The 13,042-nt window shown below is 49.1% G+C and overlaps 1 protein-coding gene across 1 annotated transcript in view; it reads left to right on the top strand.

Moving 5' to 3' along the window:
• The window catches only part of AFAP1L2 (actin filament associated protein 1 like 2), a gene marked incomplete at both ends in the record, with an annotated part of 45,521 nt that extends 32,762 nt beyond the window's left edge, over positions 1–12,759 (top strand). Inside the window, 15 exons of the mRNA XM_082002314.1 lie at positions 36–119; positions 2,589–2,794; positions 3,369–3,548; positions 4,126–4,215; positions 4,977–5,061; positions 6,310–6,414; positions 6,920–7,131; positions 8,809–8,954; positions 9,573–9,684; positions 10,346–10,585; positions 10,675–10,852; positions 11,077–11,244; positions 11,505–11,686; positions 12,259–12,387; positions 12,733–12,759. Coding sequence (XP_081858440.1) covers positions 36–119; positions 2,589–2,794; positions 3,369–3,548; positions 4,126–4,215; positions 4,977–5,061; positions 6,310–6,414; positions 6,920–7,131; positions 8,809–8,954; positions 9,573–9,684; positions 10,346–10,585; positions 10,675–10,852; positions 11,077–11,244; positions 11,505–11,686; positions 12,259–12,387; positions 12,733–12,759 — 2,144 coding nt within the window. The remainder of the gene's footprint in view (positions 1–35; positions 120–2,588; positions 2,795–3,368; positions 3,549–4,125; positions 4,216–4,976; positions 5,062–6,309; positions 6,415–6,919; positions 7,132–8,808; positions 8,955–9,572; positions 9,685–10,345; positions 10,586–10,674; positions 10,853–11,076; positions 11,245–11,504; positions 11,687–12,258; positions 12,388–12,732) is intronic.
• Between the last annotated feature and the right edge of the window lie 283 nt (positions 12,760–13,042).

Below are 13,042 nucleotides of genomic sequence, written 5' to 3'. Positions count from 1 at the left end.
CTTTGTCTCCTTTCTCTTTGCTTTTGACTGTGCAGGTCTTTTTGGTAGGCTTGCTGCGGCTGGACCCAGGCCAGGGTTGCAGGTTACTGAGGGCGTTATTTATGCCACAATAACGATGGGTATGGCATGCTTTCCAAACCTGAAGTGCCCCCCTCCCTTTCTTTAACAAAAAAAAAAACCAAAACAAAACCCACTCACACCACAAAACCAACTCATTTTTAGCAAGATGATCAGGTGCCTCCCCCTGGCATTGCCCATTGCATGCATGGAGGGTAACCACCTCTCCTTTCTCTCTGCTCGTGCTGGATATACGCAAGGCAGCATGTTTTGTGCCTTTCCCCATGCTCAAGATGACAATGAAGAGAGCTTCCCTGGCCTTTATTCTGCTGGTTCTGGCCACTGATGTGGAGCCAATATGTGGTAATGCTGGCTGTATTGACAAGTAGCCCTTCAGTGAATGTTGAAGGTACTCTGCTTGGGCAGAGGGAGATTTGGCATACGAGGTGCTTGGAGCTTCCAGCATCACAGTATTGATTTAGCTCCCTGGGAGATCATGGGCAGACAAACAGGAAAGCAGGGGTGGATCTAGATAAGGACATCCCAGAACATGGCTGCCATTGATGTCACCTCAATGAGAGGATAAAATTGTGCTCTTAGCTGAAACCGCCAGTACGTGGAAATGGAGACCTTGTACTGAAGTACCTGAGCGGTATGACTTGGGATCAAGTGAGCCCTAGACGTCGTGACAGTGTTGTCTCAAGTCACCCAAGAAAGGCTTGTCCCCGTTTGCCAGCTACACAGCCTGGAAAATGCCTTTCCACCGTGAGGCTGTAGCAGTGTCAACCGGCCAGCAACAGCTGTAGCTCCTCAAGTAGGGAAGACCTCATCTCATGAGGCACTTGTGGCTGCGGTTGACACACAAAAGAGTGGCCAGGGCTCCCACTAAAAGCATGGAAGAAATGTGTCAGCCTGAGGCCTAACACTTAGGTGAGGGGCACCAGAGACACCCAAAAACAAGAGGGGCAGGTAGCGATAACCTCATGTTGATAAGGAGGGAGATTTAGAAGATGGAGTTCCCTTAGGCATGCTTGCTGCTGCTGCGTAAGGAAGGACCCTAGCAGTGCAGAGGTTCAGCTTCTTGGTATTTCAGGGGACAAGGACCCTTGTCGCTTTTGGTCCATCTGAATTTCTGCCCAGGTGCCTGTGGACAAGGTCTGCAAATATATTGATAATGCATTGTAGGGTCATTTTTCCCATAAAACATGAACTGTCTGTTATTTTGAGGGTATGGAGATGGTGAGCCAGTAGTATGCTGTCAGCACCGTTCAGAGACTTTGAAAGGGAGTATTTGCTTTTTAGTAAGCCTGTTTAACTGGTGCAGCTTTGATCACTTGAGGGATTTTATAGTGTGAGATTTCACCAGAGGAGACTGTGGGGGTAAGGCTGTACCTGTGCCGCTTTGTTACTGCATCTCAGTTCCTTTTATTTTAAGAACAAATAAACCCAACTTAACAAATGTTCTTCAGTGAAGCTCCTAATGCTTTTTTTTCCCCCCTCTGTTTTCCTGGCTGCTTTTTTTATTTTGTACCAATCCAATAATGTTACTTTTATGTGGATATTAAGATTTGATGAGGATCAAAATTAGATTAAATTCTGGTGAGAGAAACTTAACGATATTCCTCTGTGCTGTTTGGTGGGACAAGATGCTACACAGATGCTGCCCAAATCTTACTCTCTGGCTACATGAGCTTACCTTGTGAATAAGAGCCATACTGTAAACACCAGCAGAGCATTGCAAATTCCCTTGAAGTCAGCGGGAACATTTTCACAGTTTCTGATGAATCTGGTACCAATGGCCAGCTGTTCTTATCAGCTGAAAAGGCCGATAACCTACAATACATTAAAACTGGCTATTGAAAATCCAAACTCATCCTAATAAAGTAGCAATCTATTTAAGACTGAACATGAAAAATGTGATTACTGTTATTTACAGCTGCCACTTATGACTAATTTTTGCTGCTGCGACAGTGTATTACTTCAAAGCCCCTTGCTGTCTCTTAGATACTGAGTAGAGCCAGAGACCTGTTAGCCCAGAGAGGGAAAGTGGAATGACATCTCCAATACCATAGATCATTGCTTGCTGCATGGCCTCACAAATACCATTTTTACTTCTGACATTCAGAGGATAAGGGCTGATTGTAGCTTGCTGTTGCCTTAAAAATTGTGAGTGGCTTGAAATTGAAAGTAGAAAAAGCATCTTCGGGGAGAAAAACAGCAGCAAACATCAGAAAATGTCTAAGGGGATGTTCTGGAATTCATGGTCAACTGAGAAGTGTCTTTTGAGTGTTTTCTGAGACTATTAGGCACAAAATATTGCAATGAGATTAATATTGGGCTACAGAGAAAAATTATCTATGGAAATTATCTATGGGGGTTATTTTCCTATTGATTATCCTCTTGTAGGAGAACCTCAAAAGACATGTCCCTACACTGGAAGCTTTTGCATGTGTGAGCATGGCCAAAGCAAGCAATAGGCTCAGAGTTGTCCTAGAAATGTATTCAATAATAGAGCTTTGCTTTTGTTGTAGAAGATGGTGAAGCCGTTAGTAGCTCCTATGAATCTTATGATGAAGAAGAGAGCAGCAAAGGCAAGTCAGCAACCCATCAGTGGCCATCCACAGAGGCCACCATTGAGCTGATGAAGGATGCTCGCATCTGTGCATTCCTGTGGAGAAAGAAGTGGCTGGGACAGTGGGCAAAACAGCTGTGTGTTATCAAGGATACCAGGTTGCTGGTGGGTAGATGCTCCACTCTCTGCTTAAAACTCTCTGCGTATTTTCATGAGCTGGGGAGGGAAGTGGCATCTCAGGCTACATTAACTAGCTGGCAAAACCAAAGTACCTCTAGAAGCAATGCTTCAAAAACCATGTCCCAGGGATTTGGGGATCTCATTCCATTTGGGCATGGGCCTGCTGAGGGGAGCACGAGGGCACATCTGTGGCCAAAAACCCAAACTCCCAAAATGCATAGACATGTTTTTTGGGAAACTTTTTGAGGTGCTTAAGCAGAAGGGATGCTTATCCCACTGGCTAACCATATACTCGACCCTCTAGCAGTGTCTGTGAGAGGTATTTCAGACTATATATGCATGTACATATATGTATGTGTATCTCTAGACATATAGAGGTGTCCTGTGTGTAGTCTGTGTAGATATTGCGGCCTTGTAGGACCTATAGGACCTTCTTGTGTTCAGTGTACTTAATGTGTGTGGTTGCACTGAACTACTTCTAGGGTTGAGTTCATGCCAGTGAGCAAGAGGGAAGGCTCCACCTCAGCTTCTTACCTGCCCTCCCATCTTCCCTCCCCAGTGCTACAAGAGCTCCAAAGACCACAGCCCTCAGCTCGACGTGAATCTGCTGGGTTGCACTGTGATTCACAAGGAAAAGCAAGTGAGGAAGAAAGAGCACAAGCTGAAGATCATCCCCATGAATGCCGATGTCATCGTGCTGGGGCTGCAGAGTAAAGACCAGGCAGAGCAGTGGCTCAGGGTCAGTGGCACCTTCAGGGCTTGCCCCACTGGTGCTCCCCTGTTTCTATGCTGGCTTTGCCGGGAGACCATATCTTACGTCAGTCCTGTCCTTCCATGCTCTGCTGCAAGCCCATATACAAACACACCATTTCATTTTCATGTCCCAGGATAGCTTTTTCCTGCAGCCCTCTGCTGCCTTCTGCATGTGAGAGGCCATTGAGGGACCTCCCAGCTTAGCTGCTGCTGCAGGAGGGATGCCTGGGGTGGGTGCCCAGCATGAATTGGCTGAGGACAGGGGGGAGATGTAGCCCTTTCCCTGAGATGGCAGCAGCAGAATGAACATTTGCAGAGCCCGGGGCGGCAGCGGGGCTGTGAGGTGCTGGGGCTGCCTTTGCTGGCAGCCTCTCCCCAGCTGACTTGGATCCAACAGTTTCTGCTGGCTACCTGCTGCAACACCATGAAAGTCCTTGGGATCGCAGGGAGCATAAAACCATAGGTCTCCTGGGCTGCTGTGGTTTTGCCTGTCCTGGGTGGGGGAGAAGTATTGATCCTGTTACTGCAGCACTCTCACAGGGTATGGCTTCCCCTCTGCATAGGTAATCCAGGAGACCAGTGGTCTGCTATGTGAAGGAGGCAGTGAAGGCAACCAGTACATCCCAGATTCACAGCGTCTCAGTTACGCAAAGGTACACCTTGTCTTTACAGAGAGAACTAACACTTGGGCTTTTCCACCTTGTTCCTTTAATAAATAATAGTTGTAGGTGCAGTAATTTTATCTGAGCAAAGAGTGATGTGAATGTAACCGGACCCCTCTTCTGCTGAAAAGAAGCATTTATTGGAACAATCTTAATTTTCCTTTGCAATCTTAATTTTGTTGCCACATCTTTTCCCCAAAACTCACACAGCATTGGTCTTTCCTCCATACAAGGCAGCAGCACTCCGTTGTGCTCACCAAGAGCTTTGGAAGGGACATAGACCCTTGGATGCCAGGGTTTGGGCTAATCTTTAGTCTAGGTTTAGGTGACACTCCCCAGGGGTCAGCTTGTTCCAAAACAGTGGCAGGAGAAATAAACCTTCCTAAGTCGCTGATGGACACACAAAATGGATGTGTTTGGGCACCTGACCAGTTCCTCTGCCTGTGCTCCTCTATGGGGACCACCAGCCAGGCTGCAGGGCAGGAGGCCATATGGTGGCACCAGTGCTGCCACCATGTCACCTCAGAGGCAAGCCCAGCCAGGGCAGTTCGTGTGCTGGATCTGCCCATGCCAGGCTCAGAAACAACAGGGAGGGCACAGCATGAGTGGGTGGGCAGGGGATGTCTAGGTGAAAGCATCTACTATGGACCTTGTCATTTAGGGGGGTGGAGGGGCAGGCACTTGTGGCAGGTGCTGGCAGGAGGAACAGATCACATGCATCTGTGGAGCTGGTGTCTGGTGCTTGTTGACAGGTGGAGGTGCCCGAGAGGTACTCAGCAGCCTCTGAGAGCGGGAGCAGCACGGATGGCCACCCAGAGACAGCTGAGATAAAAGATGGTAAAACTTCATCCTGGGGATGAGGGGGAAACCAGGCCATTGACCCGGCATGTGCAGCAAGGGTTTCTGTAACATCTCCTGCCACTGCCACCCCAAACTGACCTGATGCAGGGTGAAAGCTGTGTGTGAATTCACTGCTGGTGAATTTAATTTCATTGCTTTTTTTTCCATAATAAAGTGATGGGTGAATGTTGGGGTTTGTCAGCAGTTACAGAGTTAGGCTAGGGCTTGAGAAACTTGGGTGTGATACCTGCCATAGCACACCGATTCTGCATGACTCTGGGCAAGTCACATTGGGACAGTTTGAGATGGCATAAATCCAACCAAAGTGACTTTCCTCAGAGATCTCTGCAGAGAATTTGGAGTACCTTTGTGAAATGCTGAGCTGTCTCCAAGTGGGAGAGTTATACCTTCACACTAGGGCATCCAACTTGGAGCTTTAAGCTCCATTCTCCATCTATAAGATGGGTCAGGTAAGTACATTGTAAGAGGAGATGCTCTGTTAGAAGAGTGGTGGGACCCATCTACATATTGGGGAGAAAGAGAAATCCATGCTGAGGACTCACTGGAGTCACCCAACAGATGCAGCTCAGGTCCTCAATGCCTCTACATTAGGACTTCATAATTTTGTTATGCTAGAGAAAATGAAAATCTGGACTAAAAACATCAAACTTGGTTTCTTATCAGGATTCCCTGATGGTTACACAGCCATATATTCATGCACTGACTGATATGCTTGGGGGGAAAATGCTGAAGAGCTTCTTTGGGCATAAGTTTTCCCCCTCTCCACTCTGGGTCCCTCTTTTAGAAAGGAAAAGACTTGAAGGCCATAAATATTTATAGGTAATGATTTTTAATTAAATTTTTGTAGTGTAAGAAAGTCAAGGGCAGTTTGCAACTGCACAACAAGACCTGTGCAAACAGCCTTCCCACAGCTCCAGCAGCGACTGGCGTTTGGTCAGCACTAACCCAAGTATAAAGCAATATGGGTTAAGTTTTGGGCACATCTCTTAACTGAGATTATTTGTGCTGCATGCTCATCATCTCCCTGGGCTTTGGACTGTTACAGCCTGTCCCTGAGTTGCAGTTTGCCCTCTGCAAGGGATGTGTGTGCCGCAGCACTGTTGGGTGCAGGATGGCAGTGGAGGTCGCTTTGGGGCAGGACACCTGGCTGGGACAGTGGGCTGTGCATCTGGCTATGAGTTGAGAAAGCCACAGATATGTCTTTTTATTTTTCTTTTCTGGTAGTTAAGAAGAAGGGCACAACTGGCCTGAAACTGAGCAACCTGATGAACCTCGGGAGGAAAAAATCCAGCTCCCTGGATAGCCCAGAGAGATCCCTGGAGACTTCCAGTAAGTGTGAGGATGAGACCCTCTGCAGGGCCTCTTTTCAGGGCTGGATCTCTGTGTGCAGGGCAGGATGAGCACCAGGCATCATCCTTCTCAAACATGACCCAAGAGGAAGGGCAGGTAACGCCAGCCATGCACGCAGAGGGCCTCTGTGCTGCTCTTTCTGGGCATCAGCCCAGGGTGTGGGAGTCAGCAGGGAGAAGTTTGTGGGCCAGCTGGTATTCACCATCTGGGTCCAGCTTTGTCCAACCATCTGCAGCCAACTTGCTGCTCCAAGCCTAACCTGAATTTCAAGGGTCTCACTTCAAACAAATTTTTACCCTTTTCCACCCTGTTTCATACGGACAGGAGAGCTTGTCTTTGTGCTTTTGCTCTTTGTCATTACCTGTGGCTTTGTGTTGTGATCTCAGAACTTAATCGTCAGACATCCCCATGCACAAAACTGAGTTTGGATTCCTTCTCCCTGTGGAGTGGGAAATATGCCTAAGTAACCTGTGCTTGCTTGCAGGTTACCTCAATGTGTTAGTGAACAGCCAGTGGAAGTCCCGCTGGTGTCAGATAAAAGATGGCCACCTCCATTTCTACCAGGACAAGAACCGAAGCAAACTGGCTCAGCAACCCCTGAGTTTGGCAGGTTGTGAAGTTATCCCAGAGCCAAGCCCTGATCATCTCTACTCCTTCCGCATCCTGCACAATGGGGAAGAACGGGTTATTCTGGAGGTAGGGTGTATATCTCCAAGCAAGCTCTGCTTTAAGTCATCAGCTTGGGTGTCTTAGCAGGCCTAAATGCCGGTGAGGTCCTCCAAAGGAACCCTCAGTCCAGCAAACAGAGCCTGAAGCATGGGACCTCAGTTCATCTGCCTGTGGTCACCTAGAAAGTGTCCCACCTAGCTGGTAATCCAGGCTCTGTCTGATGCTAGTGCCTCCTCAGCCTTCATCTTGGGCACTCATCTTAGGATGGGATGAAGGGTCCTCTGGAGGTGCCCATCTCTCTCCACTGACTACAGGGTAAGCTTGGATGATTAAGTTATATGGGATGCTTTTCAGATGGTTAATGTTAGGTGAGAGGAATGCCACTTTAGGGATTTAAGTCTGTGGTTAAGAGGAACAGAGAACTTTGTCTTCTGAAAATGGAGAGTCCCAAAGCCATGGGTCATGCATCCCAAGTAAACCAATCACAGATCTGCCCCTGAAAGTGCAAGTGAATTCATCTCCATCTGTTACTTTCCTTTGCCTGCATCCAGGACTGTTTATCTCTAATCTTAGTTCTCTCTGACGACAGCATGATTATAGTAGGAGGTGGACAATGTGAGCAATTTCCTGTATTTTTCCAGTGGGTGGAATATTTATAGCTAAACAACTGACTTTGAGTGCCTGCCATGAAGTTTGAAGGTGTTTTTGTTTAGCTTCTGATTCAGGGTATGTCTGTGTCTAAGAAATTTTGCCGAATTACAGATGTGAAGAAGAGGTGCTGGGAAAATTTACATTTTGTGAATGGAAGAATCTGTATTTTGTTGGGATGTCAGACTCAATGTACAGGCTGGCTGGCTGGCTTCCCAGGGACTGAAGTCTCTGCTAAATAAAACAGATTGGAAGCTTAAAATATACTTTCCAGTTTGGGATTCACTTGCCCTTACTGTGCTTACTGCTCTAACTCCTCAAATCAAAGCAAAAGATGTAAAGATGTCTGCATGGGCCCACTTCTTGCTTCAGGCAGAAAACCCCCACTACTGGGGAGTGCATGTGGCTACTTACTAGAGCTGACTTTGAGGCACCATATTTAACTCTTAATTTTGCAAAATGTCAGACTGTTAACTACAGCTGAGAATTTGGTACTGACCATGTTAAACTGAGGGACTCTCCTTGAAGTTCTTCCCTGATCCTGCTTTAAACTCTTCCCTTCCCTTCTCCCGTGTGCAAACAGCCTCGGAAGGGGTTTGGGCTCTGGCGTAAGGAACTCGCAGGCTCCCTGGTGTGCTCGGGTCTCTTTGCACGTCGGTGTTTGGCAATCCCATTGCTGCGCTCTGCTGGTGCAAAACAAAACCCGCATCAGCATCTCCAGCCACGGAGACTGCTCTTATTCTTGTAGGCAGCCGAGTTGATCATCATTGAAAGGAAAATGCAGACCGAGTAGAAATGTTAGAAAGCAGTTAAGCACAGAGCTGCAGCCTTCTATCTTCCAAATTTGTGAATCAATCAGTCCATACACAAAGCAGTACTTCTTTCTTCTTTTAATGTGGTCTCCAGTTTAATATAAATACCTGGCCCTTCATCTCTCCCCTTGCAAGCCCAGAGGACTGCCAGCATAGTTTTGTACCCAAGGCTTTAATGACAGCATTAGCCTTGGGAGTGCAGAGAAGCTGCTGTTGCAACCTGTACTGTCCAATCATCTCGTAGGCGAAGTCCTCGGAGGAAATGGGCCACTGGCTGGGCCTCCTCTTGTCGGAGTCAGGTTCGAAAACAGACCCGGAGGAATTTACCTATGATTACGTGGATGCTGACCGGGTTTCCTGCATTGTCAGTGCTGCGAAGAACTCCTTCTTGTACGTCAGCGGTAACGTGTGGGGCTGCAGGCACTGGTGGAGGGGAAGCAAGCTGGAGTGGTGGGGTCCTCTCCACTTGCGAGAGGTTGGCTGGCACAGGATTAGGTGGTATATTCACTCCTGGCTGCTGATCGCTTTCTTTGAAGTGCAGTGTGGGACAGAAGAGTAGCTGTTGTTGTCCTACCGTGACATGTCCAACCTGAGCCACAGCTGCCACGGGGCTAGGGGCATGTGCCCAGGTGGCCTTCGCAGTGGCAGGTTGGGGGGGGTGGGCTTGGTTGGGGGTGTGGGGCCGCAGGCACCAAACTGTGCTGCTCACAGAGCTGCCATGCCACTGGGCAGGGCAGTTGTGCTGCTGCGGGGCCGTGCCCAAGGGCTGGGCGAGAAAGGAAAGGGCCGCAGGGAAATGCAGCCCCTCTCTGCTGGGTGCTGCTTAATGGGCAATGGAAGCAGTGATCACGTTGCTGCATGGCTCTACCTTCTCATCTCCTGCATCCGGCCCTCTGGCCCTGCCCTGGCCCCAGGACCACTGTGTTCAGATGCCCCAAAATTGAGCACAGTGCAGCCATGCAGTGAGACCGATCCCTTCTGACGGGATGTCCTGCTGCCTGTTCACAGCTTAATGCAGAGGAAGTACTCCGAGCCCAACGCCTATATCGACAACCTGCCAAAGGGCAGGATGCAGCAGGAGGAGCTGTATGACGATGTGGATCTGCCAGACCTGCCTGCGGTAAGATGCTCAGTGCCACAGGCAGCCCTGCTGCAGTGAGCGCTGTGGAGACCACGGGCAATCCTCTGGCCAGGGGGAACCTCCAGCAGTGAAGGGGATTCCCAGCCCCTGGGGAAATCCAGGCTTTTGCAATGGGGCAGAAGCAAATGCTGGAGAGGAGTTGCTAAGGAATGGGAGAGAGGTTTCCAGTGAGGTGCTGTAGGGTTTCTCAAGCAGCTGGGATGAAACCCTGCAACTTCCATTAGCAAACAGCATGGATTATTTGGTGATCGATAGTGGGTTGCTTGGAGCCCAGTCTATCAAAATTCTTTTCGATGCCTGTGAGAGCAAGACCTGTGTGTGGCCAGGCTGGGGCTGTGAGTGTGATCCTGGGAAAGGCAAAGAATCTGGCAGGGGTTGCTAGATGTACAACTGTGAGACCCCTGCATGGGACTGCTGCTACCACTGGAAAGACCTATTGAAGGAGAGCAGGAGGGGCCTCTTCTTCACTACATCAAAAAGCCCTGTATGGAATGACTTATGAAAATGGGGGTTTAGTTCCCTTAAGGTTTATGGAAAATACTCCAGATTGCGTAAGATGCCGCTGTGCTGCAGTGAGATGGTTCCTTACTTCTGGCTGCAGCAGATGGTCCCTCTTCAGGGGAACATTCTCCTTTTGCAGGAAGAAATACCCAAGAGTGAGAGCAAATTGGAGGGAGACCAAGACAGAGTGTACCTGGATCTCACTCCGGTGAAGTCCTTCCTACACTGTGCTGGCAAGAAGTCATGCCAACCTTCACCCCTCAGCTCACCGTCTTTAGAAAGGGCTGCCAACAAGGCTGCAGCAGAGAGCACAGCTGAGACAGCCCTCCTGGCTAAGGAAGCCGAGCTCTGTAGTAAGGTGGAGGAGACCTCAGAGCAGGTACTGTCCTGAACTGTGGTGCAGGGCCAGGCTTAACCAGCGAGCCAGTTCCCCCCACCACATCATCCCATTTCATTTCCTCTCCCCAGAAACACCCAGAGAAACCGGAGCCTGATGAGGCACCCCCACAGATGCCTGCCATCAAAATCCAGACGCAGCAGCAGAACATCGCCTTCCCCCAGACAGCCCTGGAGCTGCCGGCAGGCACGATGACAGCAGGCAGTCCCCAGCTGGCACCCACACACCGGCCCAAGATGCCACTGCCAGGTAAGCAGACTGCACAGGCGGCCAGCGGGTGCTCTAGATGCAAGTTTTGCCCTGTGGTTCAGCTTGCCACTGCTATACAGTAGCTTTGCAGTGCCCGAGGGGCTGATGAGTCTCTTGGTTGGTGTCTTTCCAGACCCTCGTTCATTTTGTTTCCAAGCACCTGAAAAGGTTTTCCCTCCTGCTTTTTCCCTGGCTGAGCTTGTTTTGGTGGGTTGTGTTTCCAGTGGCAGCAGTGGAAACCAAGCTGGGCAAGAACAGGACCGAGGTGGAGGTGAAGCGGTTCACAGAGGAGAAGGAGCGGCTGGAGAAGGAGAAGGATGAAATCCGGGCTCAGCTCACCCAGCTGCGCAAGGAGAGGCGGGAGCTGAAGGAAATGCTCGCAGGCAGCACAGGTACAGCAGGGCAAGGGGTGATGCATGGAAATGAGCCAAGGTGGGACCACAGGGCAATGAACCTGGCCCACCTGGGACCAGAAGGGACAAGGGGAGACCTGGCACTTTGAGCCAAACCGTGGAGCCTGTATTGCACTAGAGCAAGAGCTTGCTCTGTCAAAGTCCCTCTTGGGGCAAAATAGAAGGAAAAGGTACAGGACAGGCCCTGGTCCAAGCTCCCCAAGTTCCCAGCCAGCACCAAGTTACCCCTCCCTTCATAGACAAGAGCCTGGAGCAGAGGCTGAAGGAGATAGAAGAAGAGTGCAAAAGGAAGGAGAGCCGGAGGGTGGACCTGGAGCTGAGCCTGGTGGAGGTGAAGGAGAACCTGAAGAAGGCAGAGTCCGGCCCCGTGACGCTGGGCACCGCCGTGGACACCACACACCTGGAGAACGCAGCCCCCCGGGTACAGAGTTGCACTATCTCAGCCTGCTTAATAATATAATAGTAATATTATTATAATACGTAATCTTATATAAACATATATTATATTTATGTTTTATACATAATAATCATCACAATGCTTAGATAATATACATAAAATAGTAACATAATAAAAATATCATGAGGTAACAGCAGCTGTGGAGGTGAAAGGGGGTTGGGCCTCAGGAGAGCAGCTGTATTTCCCTGTGGGACCTTGAGCAACACCCTCCAGGGCCGAGCAGGTTTGAACCCAGCTCCTTTTGTGCTCAGCTGAGCCAAGGGATGTTTTTTGAGGGGAGGTTCAGGCATCTAAATTCCTTCTTGGGAGTTTGGTTCCCATGAAACAGAGATGGTCACTGTACCTCTGCTTGAGTCCTCAACACCCAAAGACACCAACACACACACAGCCTAGTGGTGTTTCAAAATTGGCATAACACTAAAAAAATGTGCCTCAGTGCAAGTGGGATGTGACTGTGACTAGAAGATGGTGGAGAAAGGCAGCAATCTCTCTCAGTAGTCTGAAGTCATCACCATTTCTATTTTTTTTTTTTGCAGATTCAGGCAAAAAGTGCCAGTCCAGCAAATAGTGCAGAGAACTCACCAGTTAACTCAGCAACGGCTTTAAAAAACAGGCCTTTATCCGTCATGGTGACAGGGAAGGGAACAGTCCTACAGAAAGCTAAGGTAACATGCGGATTGGTACAGGAGAAAAATTCATCTGGCAGCCACAGTTTTTCCCTCTTGGCAGTGGAGCTGCCTGGCTGTGGTGGGACAAGGTTGTGGGGGAGTCTCATATCTGGGAAGCACCCCTGACCGAGCACCACTCAGAGCAGGCCAGCTTGGTTTTCCCCCAGTATTTTCACCTGGGCTTGCCCTAGCTGCAATTTAAATAAATAAATGTGTGTACTGCTTGTAACAGAGACACATCCCCGACCCACCCTGAGCCAAAACGGGTTGATCCTGTGCACATTACAGCTACCGTGGCTTGCCAGATTTGCCTTTTGACTCATTTCCTTTATTCCTTGGCAGGAATGGGAGAAGAAGGGAGCTAGTTAGAACCATGTTTTCCGGAGATGGACTAAAGACTGGAATTGCCCATGCATGGCTAAGGGGATTCAATCATCTGTAGGTGGAAGTTGGGTGTGCAACACAACCGCACACCAAGCGCCTCCACGTTGCACCAACTGCTCAGACGCAGCAATGGAGTCAACAGCTGCCAATACAAATTATCCCAAATGATCTTGCTCTTTCCAGACAAGTCCCAATCACATAGCTAAAACAATAACAACCAGTGGCAATCCTTGCATCAAATTCCTAACCCAGTTGATGTAAACAAGAA

The sequence above is a fragment of the Phaethon aethereus genome, assembly GCF_964289735.1.
Source record: "Phaethon aethereus genome assembly, chromosome: 7".
Classification (NCBI taxonomy): domain Eukaryota; kingdom Metazoa; phylum Chordata; class Aves; order Phaethontiformes; family Phaethontidae; genus Phaethon; species Phaethon aethereus.
Note: the sequence above shows the minus strand (reverse complement) of the source record. Positions and strands in the feature narration are given on the sequence as shown.